At 42.1% G+C, this 19,072-nt stretch overlaps 1 protein-coding gene across 4 annotated transcripts in view; it reads right to left on the bottom strand.

Moving 5' to 3' along the window:
- LOC139533881 (sodium-coupled neutral amino acid transporter 4-like) overlaps positions 1-18,531 on the bottom strand; it is a 31,125-nt gene extending 12,594 nt beyond the window's left edge. The window contains exons 1-9 of one of the 4 annotated variants that reach the window (XM_071332341.1): positions 18,389-18,531; positions 4,724-4,948; positions 4,213-4,309; positions 3,802-3,917; positions 1,624-1,697; positions 1,399-1,491; positions 1,236-1,317; positions 994-1,076; positions 774-832 (exon numbers count right to left, since the gene is read on the bottom strand). In XM_071332341.1, coding sequence (XP_071188442.1) covers positions 774-832; positions 994-1,076; positions 1,236-1,317; positions 1,399-1,491; positions 1,624-1,697; positions 3,802-3,917; positions 4,213-4,309; positions 4,724-4,836 — 717 coding nt within the window. In that variant the 5' untranslated portion in view covers positions 4,837-4,948; positions 18,389-18,531. The other 3 variants (XM_071332342.1, XM_071332340.1, XM_071332343.1) reach the window with 3 other exon arrangements.
- Between the last annotated feature and the right edge of the window lie 541 nt (positions 18,532-19,072).

Below are 19,072 nucleotides of genomic sequence, written 5' to 3'. Positions count from 1 at the left end.
AGAGGAGTGAGATGGGGATGATTAGCAAACATAGAAATGCATTATATTACATTGGCAGCATTCCATTATATTGCAGAGCAATGAGTTCCTTCCATCCTGTAATCTTTCATTCTGTCTTCAAAGAAACAGATGCTGAACGCTAAACTATGTACTTTCAGGGTTACTAACTACATAGGATGTCTCTCTGATAGCTACTATGGTATAAACCCTGTGTAAAACGGAGTGTGGCCGCAAGCACAGATCTATTTCATTAATGATGATACAGACTGTATCAGGGTTTAATATGATACAGCACTAGAGAGCAAGTGGGCCAAAGTAGAGTTTAAGATATCAAAGAAGGCTATTGATAAACTCATCTCTAATCTCATGTACGGTAACTAACCAGCTGAACTCCACACCAGGCATATTCTAAATGTTACTAGGAACTACCATGGCATGCAAATCACCCACATTGCCTGTGAGAGCAAAGCCAGCACTGGCATAATACCCTACAAAAGGTCAGGATGACATTTAAGGAGGAGAAAGTAGTCATGATCAAGACACCGTGTGGCAAGAATACAAAAGCAATGTAGGCGGAATGTACTATATAAGAATGTCAGAGTTTATAAAAAGCAGGAGTTGTTGCCATATTGACAGAAGGTGAAATGTAGCTGTCTTAACTCACATCTGATGGTACTTTATATAATATCAACACCATCATCCGTCATTGTTCAGTCATTCAGCGGGCTAAAAATGCTAAATTAAAGGAGCAAAAGGAGGCAGGTTAAACTTACCACTCCCAGGAAAAACACCATGCAGGATAGAGAGAATCCACTGGTGTAACCAAGGTAGCCTAGAGACAAGATAGAGAATTAGAGAGAAACTCATGTACCATCACGCAAACACTCACACACATTATTTAAACAAAGTATACAAAGACTAAATCTGAAACAACTGCAACACACACATACCCACACACACACACACACACCCCCACACACCCACACCACTTACCCAGGTTTTTGAGTATGCAGAGAGGCAGGATGATACCGATGGACACAAACACAACCAGGTAGTTTCCGTTCATGTACCATTCACTGTAAACAACGCAGAGAGAACAGGTCTCACACGCAGAGCATCAATCCATCCGTCTATCTATCAATACACCAACCAAACTGTGTAGTGTGTTGAGCCACCTGTGTCAAATTAACTACAAATAAACGGATTTTATGAAATAGTTAACCAATGACACTTACCCAGAGCTCTGCTCCAGTCCCATGAAGGCACGGATCACTTCTGGCAGCTCATACTTTACAATGAAGAGGTAGCTGGACATGGCTGGGTGCAAATAAACACAAATGTACATTTCAATATAGAATCATAACACTACAATGAATGCAACATTAGCTGTTCACTTACCACCAATATTTTGAAGGGTTATCGATCCAAACGCAGCCATTTTCCCCGGCCAGCCAAAAGCTCGCTCTCCCAACTTTTCATAGATGAGAGAGCCTGTTAGAACAACGACAATGTGGTGATGAGTGATATTCAAAGATACAAAGGGAAAAAAGCAGAAAGGCGAAGACAGACAGACAGATGCTAATGAAAGACAGACATTTCCATTAATTAAAAAATGACACCTACCTCCTTCTTTTGCAGTCATTAGCAGCAAGTGAACAGAGTACAACGACAAGATGGCCACACCCAAGAGAAGGACTCTATGTTGGGATAGAAACCAGTCAGACATTAGCAATGGGCTATACCATACGGAAATGTTACGCAAATCACAACAAACAACACATATAGGGGAATCAACTGGGTTACAAAACACCCTACATAATAACTTTCACCAGTTTCCCCCCCTTGTCACTCTCACTCTGTTTTCCCCATGACCTATTTAGGGAGGTAAACTTAGCTTTAGAACTGCAGTCGTATTTCACTTGGGGGGGGGGGGGGGTCCGGATGCTTTCTCTGGCATTCATTTACTGCCTATTTGAGAAGACCATGTTCCAATGCTTAAAGCACATGTCAAAGACACCATCATGCCATGTCAATATATGTGCCAGCTCAGACAAAATAGTGGTCGACCAATGCATGTCAGTGCTTGGAGACCAGACTAAACTCTGAGCTATTATATAAGTCAATAAAGTAACTTGTGAGGTATTCCGGGAGGGGATGTATGGGTTTCCCGCATCGGCTGAACATGATCAGCCTTAAATCCTTACACTTAAAGAGTTCACAAGGGGCCTTGGTCACCAAGGAGCCTCTAACCCAATCATCCAGCCTCCAATGGGCTCCAACGTATTAAACTAACTGAATTAAACATGTTGTTTTTGAATTGAGAGTTGCCCCTCTACCCCTCACTGTACTCTTGTTGACCAGAGATAGGCAAGCAGGTGAATGAATGACTGTATCAAATGGGTGTTATGTGATACCACCTTCCAGAATGTCAGGGAAGCCCAGAATAGATGGTGAGGAAGTAAGATGTCGTAACTGACGAGGGGGACTGACGTTTGGGGACTCCCTGTAAACTCCTTAGGACCGGAAACAAACCGGCTGCGCCACTATACTCATCAAGTGGGTTCCTAATCTATTTTCTTGTCTCCTCTCCTTCAATCACTTTCAGGGATATGCCGAAAATGACAATGTTTTTGCTTAGTGAAAGTACTCAAGTCACAAAATAATTTCTTGGTAAAGCCCAGCCATACACAGTGGAAACAGAACTGAAATAAAGCATCATCATCCTGTTTTGGACATTTGAGAAACCTGGTTATAGGGATTGATTGAACAGGCTGTTATGGACCGTCAACACAATCCGGGGAAGCTGGGAATGGAGGCGGTGATGGGATTCAGAGGCGGGGCTGTAACATGGTTGTTCACGCCACCTTTGCATGCATGCTGGGGATGGCATGTCACAAGAAGGTCCTGACACTGCCAAAGTCAGTGTCTGTCTATTCCCAAATACATACCCCACCACTCACCCTGTTGTCAAACCCCACTTGCTATACCAAGGACTCTGAAGCTATTTCAGTCCTATGAGTAATACTATACGATGCAGACAGAATCGTTTACTTTATTAGCTGGTGGTTTAATCACTTGACTGTTGCATAAACCAAACATTGACCCTATATATCTGGAGTACTTCTCCTGTCTTATCCGGTGTCCTGTGTGAATTTAAGTATGCTCTCTCTAATTCTCTCTTTCTCTCTCTCTCGGAGGACCTGAGCCCTAGGACCATGCCTCAGGACTACCTGGCATGATGACTCCGTGCTGTCCCCAGTCCACCTGGCCGTGCTGCTGCTCCAGTTTCAACTGTTCTGCCTGCGGCTATGGAACCCTGACCTGTTCACCGGACGTGCTACCTGTCCCAGACCTGCTGTTTTCAACTCTCTAGAGACAGCAGGAGCGGTAGAGATACTCTTAATGATCGGCTATGAAAAGCCAACTGACATTTACTCCTGAGGTGCTGACTTGTTGCACCCTCGACAACTACTGTGATTATTATTATTTGACCATGCTGGTCATTTATGAACATTTGAACATATTGGCCATGTTCTGTTATAATCTCTACCCGGCACAGCCAGAGGAGGACTGTCCACCCCTCATAGCCTGGTTCCTCTCTAGGTTTCTTCCTAGGTTTTGGCCTTTCTAGGGAGTTTTTCCTAGCCACCGTGCTTCTACACCTGCATTGCTTGCTGTTTGGGGTTTTAGGCTGGGTTTCAGTACAGCACTTTGAGATATCAGCTGATGTAAGAAGGGCTATATAAATACATTTGATTTGATTCCACATTGTCTCTATGGCAGAAGTTAACACACACTTACACAAAAAGCACAATGCCAGTGTTGGCCATTGCGTAGGAGAGACCCAGGATGCCGCTGCCCATGATCGCATTACTCAGGTTGAAGACCGACATACCAAAGGAGGTATGTCCTGGGTGCTGAGAGAGAGAAAGTTAGAGAGAGAGGGTAAGAGAGAGATTACCATGACTTCAACTGATCGTAAACAAGAACATTTCTCACACACACACACACACACACACACACACACACACACACACACACACACACACGCACAACTACCAGTTCCTACGAAAGGGTTCCTCGGAACGAAGGTTTGAATAAAAGCAGACAGCTTTTGAGGAAATGGTCAAGGTTGTTGTTAAGAGATAGTGTCCATGAGCAAGAGCAAACATGCATGTGTTGTCATCGATAGTTCATCATCAGTCTTCTTACGTATTCTTCTTGATACTCCTCGTACTTCTTCTTCTTCATAATCCCATTAGTGAGAAACTTGTGGCTCTCTGCGTCTCCATCCTCATCCAGGAAGTGACTGCAGATGTACAATCATTGAATCAATCTCTAGTTTAAAATACTTCTTTATGACTAGTTTATGACAGCCATGTTAGGACTTTATGAGTGGTTACAGGGTCAGTTAGGCTAGTTCCAGCTTCTATTTCTTTTATTTTTTGGGGTGATGGAAGAAATGAGATTACAGTGTAGCTGATCTGTTGGCGGTTTACAGTGAAGCTATGAGCTGAGAGATTCTCCTAACCAGTGTATTGAATAGCATTGTGTACATTAGACAATGATAGGTAGGAGACAAGAAATGTATGATAAAGAACCATTTCTGTATAGTTTGGCAAAGAACACATTCTTGTTGCCACAACTAAGGCAATGCGCTTTATTTCCATTTTTTTCTGTAGAAAGTCTCAGCTAAAATAATTGATACAGTATTGAACCACACCTGTTGATGGTGGCCTTCTCTGAGTCGATGGGCTCTGTGAAGCGATCGTCCAAACTGTCTGTGCTGTCATCGTCTGCCTCCATGCAGACTTTCTTCAGCTCCATGCGGTCCATGGTTACGGCTATAGTGGTGCGGGGCTGGGGAAGGGGTCACGGTCCAAAGCAGAGCAGTTGTACTCGGTAGGTTGGCGTGCTTCAGCTCAGCCTTACACTATAGGGCAAATACCTGTAGAAAACGGCAAAGGGAGAGATAGTAAACGTTCTAAGAATATTCAGAGAGCTGCTGATGTGGCGGGAAGCCCTTATAACCAGCAAACATACAACCAATCATTCAATGTTGTCTAAACGTTAACTAAAAGTTCTGGGCCTCAACTAGCCATCATTTCTTTGTAATTACACTTTGACTAGTCCTCTATAAAGTGACAAGATCCCTAATAATTTGACTGTGTAATCTGTCAACAATGAGCTAGTTACTGTTAATGTTATGAAGATACATTCAATGAGTCTTACCTGACTGGCCAGAACTCTAGGGCCTTGACAAAGGACACTTCAAGGGGAAGAAAAGGTGTCATTCTACACACACCCTTCTGTGTCACATTCCCCTGAACCCGCAGCACCATTTTATCTCTCCTTTCGATACATGTTGGTAGCTCACGCACTTCAGTGTGCTGTAACCATGGCGTCTTTCATAAACAATATCACTGTTCCTGTCACGCATTGGAATCTTGACGTTCCGTGCAGACTGGTTTTGGATACCTTTTGTACTCTGCTATACACTGAGAGTTAACAAAATGGCCTCTAACTGTATCAAGTTCAAAGGGATTTTGTAGTCGACGTAGATAAGTAATTGTAGTATTGTTTTTGCTTGACAGACTGTAAAATCAATTGTGACCTCAATTTTACATATCTATTTTTAGAGATTAGCACACATTATTTTCCCTAAAAGAACCTCTAAGTAACCCTTTCAGACACACGTCCATGTTCTATTGCTGCTGTGCAGTTTCCTTTATGATACTATAACCACATTCACTTCAGGCGGGTTAAAGCAAGTCTCAACATTATGTCAAAAACACGCCTGAATCCTAAATTCAGGTCAAAGAGGTCGGCTAATGAGGCAGGCAAGTTTCCGACCAAATGTTCCTAACCTCTGGGAGAGCAAGCTACAAAGGACTGTCTGTATTGCTGTCCACGGTAAACCCAATTCAATTGAACGCACCGAGTGCACTGAAGTAGTGGGCCAGCAGGAGGCATGTGTTCATATTTCCATTCTATTGAACATTTGATTGCTGCTATTACGTAACAACAAGATGAGGCACTGGGCAGCGCACACAGAGTTCTGCTAAATGATTTTAACAGCCAATTACCCACAGTGCTGTTCTTCCCATACAAAGGCTTCTTTGACAGGAATGGGTAAAAACAGACAAGCAGCCAGGGCCCTTGTCCAGCCAGGTTCCCAAAAGTCGCACCCTGCTCCCTCCCATCCTACCGACCAACACCCCAGGAAAAACACAACGGTGAAACACATCAAAACACTAGTAACAAACATGGATGTCCAATGTTGTGACAAAGCCATAAACAAACAGCTATGGAACATAACCTCATCCACCAATCCAAGTCCATGAATTAACATTTCAGTGCTGCCCATCAAAAAACAAGCACTGTAAAAACTCTTCGAAAGGAAGTTTTAGTGCTAGAAAATACATTTCAGTCACATGCTATTTAAACTCTTTCTATTTAAACTCTGGCTATCTAAACTCTTGCCCCAGCCATTGAAAGGCCAAGTATAAAATCCATAATTCTCACATGATCGTCAAAGCGTGCCACGTTTACAGTCAATAAGCCATTACGTAAGTGAGTCTATGCACAGTAGCTCCTCCATGTTGTACCCAGTCAGGACAGAGATCCATGGCCTTCAGGACTGAAACAGGTGAAGGGGTTCCATGTTTCCCTTTAACTCCATGCTATGGAGAAGTCATAGACAGACTGAACCTGTATCTTACCACACACCTCTTTTGTTGTGACTGCTGTCACCTCCCCTGTATGGAAATGTATAGCCAAGCCAATCGTTAGCTGTTTGTGAAGCATTTTTCTACATACTTAGTTTTGCCTAGCTTGTCTACTCTACACAGTTCTGGTTTGATCACATTCTAGTTCCTGCTGTGCCTGTACCAGCTGCGTTACCTCTAGATAGACAGATTGACTGGTAGGCCTATATCTTCGTATTGGTAGATATTTGTATCTTTGATCAAAAGTGTGCATTGCATACAAATACAATCAATCATGGTCCCAACTGTACTCCTTCCCAGTGTGCTACACTCGAGCAAATAAGAAGGAACCTGCTCAACCAGACTTCACCCCTCCACCCATGCAGCTAAGCACTCCACTGCTCCCTGTGCATATACCTTGTGTTATGCTATGACTAAGCTACCTATAGCCATAGACCCTGCCCCAGCAAAATCCTTGAACCTTTTCCTATCATGCACATCTGAAATGTATGCTTTACCCACTGTAGTTAAAACCACTGCTACTTTTGCATATGATTGTTTGAAACATGTTTTATATTCAATAACAACAATAGATTGAATGTGATTTAAAGTTGTCACAGTCTGTTTGTCAATGTGTCTGTGTGTGCATTTGCTGTTTGATAAAACCAATGTGATAAATGCACGCAAGTAGAGACATAGGATTTTAATTTGAGCCAGATTTTGTTACAACAGGAAAATAATCCTGCAGCAACAGGGAATGTGAATTATTACGTAGATTATAATTAATGGACATTTTGTGTAAGGGTTGATACATTTTTCGTTAGGGCAAGTTAAGTCGGACATTTTAAAGTGAAAAGCACAAACTTTAGAAGCCTTTTTAAACCCCAAATACACTATAAGTTTGCATGTCCTGCTGTTAAGGAAAATTCCTGCAACAACAGGATGATCAAATTAAGATACGGCATCTGTATGCCAAATCGTTTATTGCATTATCAAACACAATATTTGGTACCAAGCCTTGTATATTGTGCAAATAAAGAACCTGCTTGAAAATGTCTAAATCTAATATAGTGTGCTTGCATACAACAAGGCTACAACACTTTTAATATTAAAGTCAGTTCTGTGACACGACAAACACTGATCAAAACTTCAGATTCTTCTAATCCAATTTGCCAACAGCGTGACATCAATCAACTGAATGGGAAAAACATGAACTTCATTCGTTTTATCTGTCCAGAAGTAGCAGAAAAGGAGTCTGTGCAACTTACATAACACTCAACTCCAAGTTGACACAACAAAAGTAGAGTACTAGAGGATCCCATTCTTACTGGAGGTACACAACACATCATTAGCTCAAAGATTAGCTCTGTCTAACTCAAACTACCACTCAAGTTACGCAAGTCCCACTTCAGCAGTGGCTTGGTTTTCTACCCAACAAAACATCTAATAAAACCACAAACAAATGCTCAAAGGAAACCAACTGAATACTTCAACCAGTGAAATACCGCCCACAATCTCAAAAGCACAAAACAAACTAATTCAGCTAGGTGCATCTACAGTTTCTCAAGAAAACTGTGGAAAATTCTCCACTTTTCTCTACAAGATTTTATTTTCTCAGCAGTTTCAATTTAGTGTCTATTTGAATCACAAACTTAGACCAAGGTAACTAAAGATCCCCGACATGAGAAGCAGATAAATCATGTGGAAAAGGAGACATACTCACTCATTCAGAGATGACAGAGAGAGGTTCCAAAGTGTTTTTGTTTTTTTTGTTTGGGGGGAGAATGAGGACAGTGCCAGTGAGCAGCTGGGAGAGGCAAGAGCTGCTGCTTTTTTGTAACCCAGGTGAGAGGAAGGCTTTTAAAGAGCAGGGGAAGGACCCACCCTGGCCAATCACATCAGGAGCCTGAAGCCAACCACCCCCCCCACGTCAATGAAAAAGGAGCGAGAGAGAAAGGCAGAGAGAGAAGGACAAGAGGGACAGCACACAGACATCCTGAAAGCTCGGCCAAGATTGCACAGTGAGCGTTGTTGCAGCAACTGCTGTTTGTTCTGTGATGGCCCGCCAAGCACACACCCCAGGTGGTCATCCCTGGGTGCAAACGGTACCGTCCTCATGCTGCGGTCACTGTTCTACCCTGTCCTGTCCTGCCCTCAACCACACACCCCTCCCTTCCCACTACCCCTACTACCATGGGTTGACTCAGCGTACCGTTAAGCGTTCAGAGCCTGCCAGAGACAACTGGAATCCACCGGGGAGGCTGTGACACTGTCCGCCAATCAGGGGCCGCAACTGAGTGTGCCGCTGAGTGCAAGGTCTCACTCCGCTGAAGGATGGGGTCTTAACAGTCCAACTTTGTAACCCCCCTCACACACACACACACACACACACACACACACACACACACACACACACACACACACACACACACACACACACACACACACACACACACACACACACACACACACACACACACACACACATTATACACAGAGAAACTTCAAATCAGACACATGAAATGCTTCTTTTGAGGCCACAACCAACCTCCACATTTTCTGAAATAAAATAAATATTATTGCGAGTATTGTCTGGTCCACACCTGTTACAGCAGAGAGTATTGTCTGGTCCACACCTGTTACAGCAGAGTGTATTATCTGGTCCACACCCGTTACAGCAGAGAGTATTGTCTGGTCCACACCCGTTACAGCAGAGAGTATTGTCTGGTCCACACCCGTTACAGCGGAGAGTATTGTTTGGTCTACACTGTTACAGCAGAGAGTATTGTCTGGTCTACACCTGTTACAGCAGAGAGTATTGTCTGGTCCACACCTGTTACAGCAGAGAGTATTGTCTGGTCCACACAACACATCTGCAGAGGCAGAGCAGTACAGTCACATAACTCACACATACAGATCTAAAATCTCCACAGAATAACCTAAATAGCATGTCCTATATTCACATGTAGTATTTGTAATTAGTTACAAGTTAAGAGACAAAACAAACCAATTTTGCAAGTAAGTTATCTCAACCATTCAAAGACTGAGTCAGGCGAGATGGTCCAAAGCTGGAAGATATGTCAACTCCATCTATACCTCAACCATCACTCACGGAAAATGATCTGCTACTAAGGACCAATAGACCGAAAACACAAACAAAAATACTCTATGCTACCATTGGCAATGCATCACCACTATGACAAATGACATGGAAAATATCCAGTCTAATGTCTCTGAGCCAATCATGTGCGGTTCTAGACCTGCACAGGTCACACAGGAGAAGCGACTGACTGGAACAAGCCTACTCCAGCCACTACTCAAACGCAGAGACGTGCTTAGTCATTACAACACAAATTCTAAACTACAACACAAAAAGCCTTGACATCAACGTTATTAAGACAATAACTACTACATTGGCTGAAGCAAAGCTGAACATTATAGAAGCCAGTGAAACATTCTAACCAAACATTGTTTTATCACGGCATTTGTCATGTCATATTACATCACTCACACACAAGAAGATGCATATTTACTCGACCTCACATGGATTGACCACGGAAACAACAACAGCTTAGCCCTCTGACCAGTTGCGCTCCTTACCCCAGCTATTTCCCCATGTCAAGACATTCCCATCTTCAAACACTCCTTTCAAATGTGGATATAAATTAAACCTTCCTGTAATTATTGTTCCAGTAAACATTTCTTATTGGCATTGAGGAACTTACGGAACACTTTGCATTGGGCTCTTCTGTATATTAGAGGCCATCTTCAATCAAATCAATATTCATTCAGTAACAGATGTCCTATTCTGAAAATCTCAAGCATCTACCTGGAGGATTATACAGTACCTAGCATTGTGTATAACGGGCTATAAATAACAGCCAATGTTTTCCTGCTGTATATCAGATGTTTCAGCTACATGGGCTGAACTTTATATGGTAGTTTTTTACAGTAATTTGAACTCTCTCTCCCTCTGTGAAGACCAAGAGCCAGATCCTTGCATTAACTGCATTACTGGAAGTACTTCAACTGTGGTCCCCCAAAAACCCACTGGACTGGAGGCAAATACTCCCCCTGCAACTTATTAACTTTTTACGAAGAGTCTCTGACGTCGACAGAGTAGGATCTGGCCTGTAGATGCCATATAGTGGGGTTATTTCTGCAGCAGGAGACCCACGGGTTGGGTCAACAGCAGCTGGTAAACAGGGGTTGTCAATTACAGGTCAAGGGGCCTCCTGATCTCTCTTATCTTCCAAAACAAAAACACCAAACCAGTCCACTGGCACCAGCAGGTAACTGGAACAGCTGAAACACCATGTCACCGCAATACTACAGGCATCTCTAATAAGGTGAATACAGGGTCCTATCCCAAGAAAGACGCATGCACTCTCACAAACTGTAGACAGCACTCCAGTCACCAGACTCTTGCCAGCGCAGTCGTCCAACTAGCCTCATTCCAGCAGCCTCCACAGCTCTCTAACCAATCATAAAAAGCAGGAATTTTAAAGCAACCAAAATAAGTTGGTACCTCAGACGCCATGTGAGTTGCTGCAAATATCTCCGGTAGGCGGTGAATGATTGGCCAGATGACATATCACCAGGACGGAAATGGAAAGTCCCGCTTTTGTTGCGTCAAACAAACCAACATCTCTTTCTGTCCAACATCAACATTGCTGGAAGAATGTCTGGGCCCTTACATCATAACAGTTAGAATGTGTTTCTCAACACATTTTGAGCTTGTGAACCATTAGAAGCCATTAGCCTGTGTACTATCAGGTGTGTAACACTGGCATTCAAAAGCAACGAGGATATAACACAATGCTCCTTCTGGTAATCCCTCAAATGCTGAAAGGTCAATAAGGAATGAATACAGTGCAAGATATACACCAGCCCTTCCACATCCTAGCTACGAATAGGTGTAGTGTAGACCTTACCGTGAAATGCTTACTTACAAGCCCTTAACCAACAATGCCGTTTTAAGAAAAATAGGAGTTAAGAAAAGATTTACTAAATAAACAAAAGTTTAAAAAACAATAAAAACAAAAGGCTACATAACAAGGCTACATACAGGGGGTACCGGTACCGAGTCAATGTGGGGGGCAACAGGTTAGTCAAGGTAATTGAGGTAATATGCACATGTAGGTAGGGGTAAAGTGACTATGCATTGAAAATAAGCAGCGAGTAGCGGCAGCGTAAAGAAAAAAGAGGGGTCAATACAAATAGTCCGGGTACAACATGATGTCAAAAAAGACTCAGGTTACAGTAATCAGCTGACCACCTCAGGGTAGTTTAGGAGAAAGTCAAGGGTATCCTATCGCATGGCCTATCTATGAAGCAGCGCCAAGCAGAGACACATCGGTTCCCATTTTTACTGTATGACTCGGCCGGGGATTACATTGATATCCCCACAATGTTCAGTAATTACTATTATCATTACCTATTAAAAGTGTTCTAACCACCCTGTCAGTCAAGTTGATACCCACAAACCAACTGTTTAGATGTTGTCTGCACATGCAAGTTAATTATGAGTGGCATGTACATCTCTTTCTCTCTCACAGACGTGACACATTCTACATGTCCACTCTCCGAGGCTCCCTGCCACAATTTCAGCTCCACCATAAATGCCTGGGTGTTATGGGAGCCCAGTTCAAGATGGGGTGGACTCGTGTAGCCTACATGGAGATGCATCCGATCCACTGCTTATCTACACTAGCTAGTTACTATTATTGGCTGTGTGAGTCCTTGTATCCATCTGTACAACTAGTAAAGCTTTGAATGTCGGCAACTGATCAGTTTTAACCCCAATGTTGAATTTAGGTGTCGCTTCTCCCCATTCAACTCGCAAGAATGGTTTCTGAACGCCAGGAACTCAAATTTGCAAATGCAGCATTTAGCTATTGACATAGCAAAGGTTGCTTCATAACACTGCTGCTATTCACCTGTCCGGTATCAGTAAATACCAAGCGGTAATATTCTCTATTCTCAGCTCTCTCTCCATCCAGAAACTTGCAAGGTGTTTGGTTAGGCCTTTGCCAATATAATCTAACAAGTAGGTGTGTTCGCTAGCATTCCCACAGGTCAGAGCATGTGAGCTGGCGTCTATGGAGCTGAACATGTGGGTTGAGGGTAAGCTCCAAAACATGCAAATATTTCCATGAGGATCTCCATACAGATTGAATACAGCCAAATAGTGCAGTTGTTAGCCTTGATGTCCACGTTAGCCAACAGTGCTGAGGTTTCGCTTCTACACTATTAGAAAAAAGTTGCTATCTAGAACCTAAAACTGGTTCTTCGGCTGTACACATAGGAGAACCCTTTGAAAAACAATTTTTGGTTCCAGATAGAACCCTTTCCACAGAGGGTTCTACATGGAACTCAGAAGGGTTCTACCTGAAACCAAAAAGGGTTATCCTATGGAGACAGCCGAATAACTATTTTTTCTAAGGGTGTAGAGTACTGACTAGCCTACAACGCACAAGCATTATATAAGTTGAGCATAAAAATAGCCATGCAAGTTAGCCTGGACGACACAGGTGACTCTTGAGCACAAAAGGTAGCTTTAAGAACCAAATTAGCATTGAGAGCACAAGTTATCTTAAAGAACACATGTTAGCATTAAGCACAAGTTAGCGCAAAGAACACAAGTTAGCACTGAGAACACAGGTTAACCTTGAGAACACAGGTTAGCCTTGAGAACACAGGGTTGGATTCATCTGTGGGATTTGACAGAGCATAGCTGGACTGGAGTGGGAGAAATGATCTGATAGAGCCTGAGAGCCTCCCATCAGGCCAAAGTCCACATAGTAACAGAGCTAAATATAAGCCATTCCTCAGAACCTAACATCTCTACACTAGCTGTGACATGACTGCCATGCTTTTACCACTTCATGCAACACTTACACCTGAATCTATCAAACCAATACAGTGCTGTAGAATTGTTCAAGAGAACTGTTCAAGAGAACATCTGGTTTAGTCTAAAAGATCTTGGCATCCCATGTGAAAGTATTAATATTGTTCAAGTTCAATCTCTCAGTGAAATCTGCTAAGCATGAAACACACGAGAATCTGACTGCCGATTGGGTACTTATCACAGTAGGAGGCCAATCCTTCTCTTGCTAGAACAAAATACGTACCTTCTGTGTACTTGTAGAAACACAATGGCCGGCGGTGGCCAACAACTTGACTTTGAGCCAATCAAAGAGCACAAACCTTCATGGTGGAGCCGAAAGGAGTGACAATAAGGAAAAAGAGAGAGCTAATCCACCCTTTTAATCTAAAACAATAAAACCTAAAACAATAAAGCTGCATAAAGAATTGAAAATCTGATCAAGTGTTTACATCTTTTACGTCTAGCTAAGGAGTTTTGTGATTCTTTGGTAGGTTTGATAAATGTGCAATAGCTTATTAGTTAGCTAGCTAGCTGGCTAACATTAGCTTGCTAAGTGAGCAAGGCAGTCCCACACACTTCATATAAAACAAATGGGGTGGTAAGTGCAGCACAATACACACATCACTAACCAAGCATGCTACCTAGCCACTGTAGCTAGAAACATTAATCAACATTATGATTAAATCACAAGGGATTTGTTTCCATGAAGCAGCTGCCTGTAGCTGTTGAGAGTCAATGCAGTATCTTTACTTTACCTAGCTAGCACATCAGAAACCTAGCTAGCAAATCATGCTAACCATTTAGCTAACATTAGCCAGCTAGCTAAAACTGTATATATGGGCTGTATGCAATTATGGAGAGTAAATAAAACAATGTTTTGTCATCTTGCTAGCTAGTTATCTAGCTGTGGCCATCTGGCTAGTACAAGGGCTTTTTACAACAATAGCAACATTAGTGCATCTAGCTAGCTAACATTGACTAGACAAAGCAACACACACAGACATGCATTGGCAAAAAACGCTACTGCCACCTTCTGGTATGGTGTATTTTAATAAGGCTGAGTGGCTGACGACTTCAAGGTCTTTGCTGTCTGAACACAGAAGAGATTAACTGCCAACACTCTGTTCAGAGGCGCTAAGTACTGTCGGCAGGCAAACATTTGACAATCCTACCTGTGTGTCTGAGCCATTAGGTATTTCAGAATTGGAGTTGGGATTCATCAAAGAAAATATTAGCCATCAATGTAACAAAGGTACTGTATGAGTTACAGTCACAAGCATGTACAAAGCATAGGAGGTTGGTGGCACCTTAATTGGAGAGGATGGGCTTGTGGTAATGGCCGGAGCAGAATAGGTGGAATGGTATCAAATACATCAAACACATGGTCTCCATGCGGCTATGTACATACGTACGACTCAGTGACATTGTTGTACATATTTCTTTGCTCAAGCCTTAGCATCAATACTGGCATTTATCATTCTGTACATATTTTTGCCAAAAAATTATGAATGTACATACTCATAACGATCTTGTGAAGGTTGTGGTGATATGTATTGGTCAGGTCAGCACAAGAGCCTGATAGTAATAGCAGGGCCTCATATAAGGTATAATCAAATACAACAATGTGTGACCAGGTTTGTGGTGATGAGGATCACCCGAAGCATGGTCCCTGCGTGTTTGAGCTAGACCTCCGCAGTAAGATCTATTTTGTTGGCCTGATGGGGTTCAGGCTGTAGTCGTTGTTGCTTCCTGGTACTGTACATGGTCCGTCCTAACTTTGTTTGTGAACACTCTCCCCAGGTCCCCCATGTCCCGATGGTCTTATCAGTCCATATTGATCTGCCCATGGCTTTTGTTGGCTGATGACGAAGTTGCACTGCTTGACGTAGAACCACATCTGAGTGGCCTTGAATTTGTTAGGGGAGGAGGGTGCTCCCGGGGCCAGGTGGAGCCCTGCATGTCATTAGACACTTGCTCATAATTGCGCAACTGCTGGCAACTGAGACATTTGAAACCGAGACTCATCGAGCGATTGCTTCCTGTAAAACCTGCAAGGAAAACTCACAATCCAGCATAAATTAGAGTGGCAAATTCTTCCATGCTAGTTATTTACAGGAAGTAATCAATTATACAGTCTCTCTGTTTCAAACCCATTGGCGAGTTTGTGTGTGACCGGCTATCAGGCAAACTCTTAAAACCCTGAGCGGACTCATGTGGTTGGCAGCGCACAGCTCTAGTCTGGAACAGTATGGTCATTTAGAGAAATGCCAGGTTCCTCCAGGGAAGGGGTGCACTATCAGCAAACCTGTTTGCCTTTCACTGCTTTATGCCATTTTGAGACCATGCCAAACTAAACAGAGGTGGTGGAATATTGCTGGGAGAGACATTTATGTAAATGTCCAGAGTGACTTACATTTTGTACCATTGGAAATGACTGTTTTGACGCTACGTAATTTTAATTTAGTGGTCTTATCACTGTGCTACCTGAGTAAACCAAAGTCTTACATAAGATTATGTGATCTCATACGATCCTCTATGTTGACTATCACCAAACCCTTTCGCCTTTGAATTTGATGCAATTCATCCCTAATGCTAGCCTATATTGTACACAATAATGTAGTGGTAAGAAAATTCTATTCTTTCAATGCATTTTTCCGCAAAAGGTGGATAAACTGTTGGGCAAAAAAAGGTGGATGAATTGTGTTTACCCTCCACTACATCACTGATGATTTTGATGCTACCAAAGTTAACACATTCCCAAATGAGTTCTGTGGAATGATTTGCAAAAGGTTGGCTAAATGCACGTGGCAGGACTTGGGTTGCATTACCTAATAGCATCGGGCACTAAATCAGCCACACAGTTGCGTCATGTAAGAACTGTGAGATATGAGGCAGCTTTATGTCTGCATTAATTATGTACCTTACCTGCTCTTAATGTACTGCATATAAAATGTATAGATGGTATAGAGATTTGACTGTCAGCCTGTCTGAGGGGGCCATGAGCAAACTGGTTATGCAGTAGGATGTGGTATTACATAATGGGATTTATCAATGCAGGTTAGTCTCAGAGATAAGATCAATTATTAAGAGACCTGGTTCAAAGCCATTTCACAAAAATTAAAGCCAGTCTAAGAAATATTTCTTACCATTGCGAGTGCATGGCGTATTTAAGTTCCATATTCTTATTGTTCAAACTATTTAGTCATTGCATTATGCAACAGTAGTGGTAAAAATAGCCAGCACTCACATTGTATGCCCTTCTCAGATTTCAATAGGACATAGTGACAGTGATTTAGAAAATCACCCCGAAATCCGTTGCGGATTAATAGTGGATTAGTGTTAATAGTACCTGCCATGCACCACACACCTCAAACCCAACTTTGCGACCGGCTTAAGGGCTCTTTGCTTTGCTCTGTTCCACACAGTCCCAATTGCATCAGCCGTCATTGCTCGAACATGAACAGCTCTGGGCTTTTTGACCTACATCTGTTCTGTCACTCAAGCCCTGCATCACACACCTCATACTGACCAATGAAAAGAGCATGCCCATTTCTATATCCCCACTGACAGGTGTGTGCTGAGAAAAAAAGTGCCAGGGCCTGCACCTGCATTTGAACACACCTGCACACTGCTGACATGAAAGTCTTTGACATAGAAAATGGGTTAATTCTATTAGACCGTAAATAATCAAAGGTCTACAGTGTTCTCTGTAATAGCCTAGGCTTCTGTCTGTCACCAAATGGTTACATCAGTAGATTAGCTGTGAAATCAAGATTTTATCAAATGTGAAAAGCATTTCTCACATTTGCAAGTCATTTACATATTCAAATAACATAGTAGCGAATAGAGAGGTGAAATTAAATCTGAATATTCTCAAAGTATATCCCCATTAACGACAAAGATAAAGAAAAAGCTTAAGGGTTAAAATGACTTAACCCCTGAGGAATCTTTTTGAAATACGCGCCTCCCAAATCAACGAAAGAAGGCGGAATCAGTCTGTAGGCTAAACCACACCCCAAATACCTCGATTTCTCATTTAATTCTACATGTTCAGATATTTCCACTACATTTAGAATTGTATAACTATTAAAACACACTTACAGAAATTATTATTCAAAATAACTATTAAACCTTTGTAAACTTTATAACTCCGACAGTGTCGTTGTGAAGGTTATCGAATGGTTAAAAATAGTAATTTTCACGTTCCTTTGTAGTATGCGAAATACACACGCGGGGCAGTTCCAAACATTGGAAGAAACTGCATTCTTTCTTCTCCAAAACACATCAAAATAATTACTTCATTTGGCAAGTAAGTGAATTACACATGTAATATCACTTACTGGCGTTATACGAAGAATTAACGGTCTACCATAGAAGATTTGCCCTTCATGTAGGCTACACGACATGTTATTTGCGCGAAAAGCATTATTCTTTAACGTTCAGGCTACACCCAACACAGCAAATATACTCCAGGGATTATGACATTTGATCAGATATCATGGCTAATACATAAGAACGTGTTTTAAATATCCCATAGTTAATTTAAACGATACATGTATTGGCTAAACAGATTACCTGAGAGATTAAACCGCAATTTTCAGCCCTGGTTAATTTATCTTGTTGATGTTTTGTCAATAATGTCAACATTAACCATTAGCTTTCCCGTGCGAATTGAAAATGGGATACAGTGTTTCAAAATACCGACGTTGACAAACAAGTATACAATACCTACACAACTACCGGAGAACATATACAGGCTAAACATTTGAAAAAAGCTTAAATGGGGACCTACCTATCTAAATTTTAATTGTTCGGGACTTCATAGGTGGAGGACAAGTAAGCGTAGTGAACACCAGTAAAGGGAGACCCTTCCCATTTAACAACCGAGGGACACAGTGGAAATTTCCACCATGTGATGGCAACTCTTCAAGCATCATGTTTCACTACCAAGACACCCTCGGACTGAACGCAACCAATTGGCTGTTGTAATCTCGCAGTCGTCGATAGGCAATGGCAGAACATGGAAGTTGTATGTTGTATGATGGACAGTGACAGTGGCCGACTAAAATATGTAAAACGTAGGTAATACGAAGAACTAAATGATTTTGGAGCGCCTTCACGTCGGTGTGTTATCTTTGTTGACTAGACGCTCTCGGAGAAGGAGTGGGTACGGTTACCATTGTTTGCGCGCGCTGCATAAAGTTTCCAAAAACCTTCAATTGTGGATGCATTTTCATTCAACACGTTCACTTTCAAATTAATTTCATTTGGATAACTGATTAAAAAAAGTAATTACTTATATGAAATAATTGAACATGCAACAACCTACAGTGTTTTTCTAAAGATGTCTTGTCTTCGTAATCCTATAACTCATTAGGGAAAGTTTTTTTTGCAGTTTATCACTGTAGGTCAGGCTATCCTGAAAATGAAGACAATGAGTTTAATATAGTGTAACGACCCTGGGTTTATAAGCGCG

The sequence above is a fragment of the Salvelinus alpinus genome, chromosome 11, assembly GCF_045679555.1.
Source record: "Salvelinus alpinus chromosome 11, SLU_Salpinus.1, whole genome shotgun sequence".
NCBI lineage: Eukaryota > Metazoa > Chordata > Actinopteri > Salmoniformes > Salmonidae > Salvelinus > Salvelinus alpinus.
This window is presented reverse-complemented; position numbering and strand designations above follow the sequence as displayed.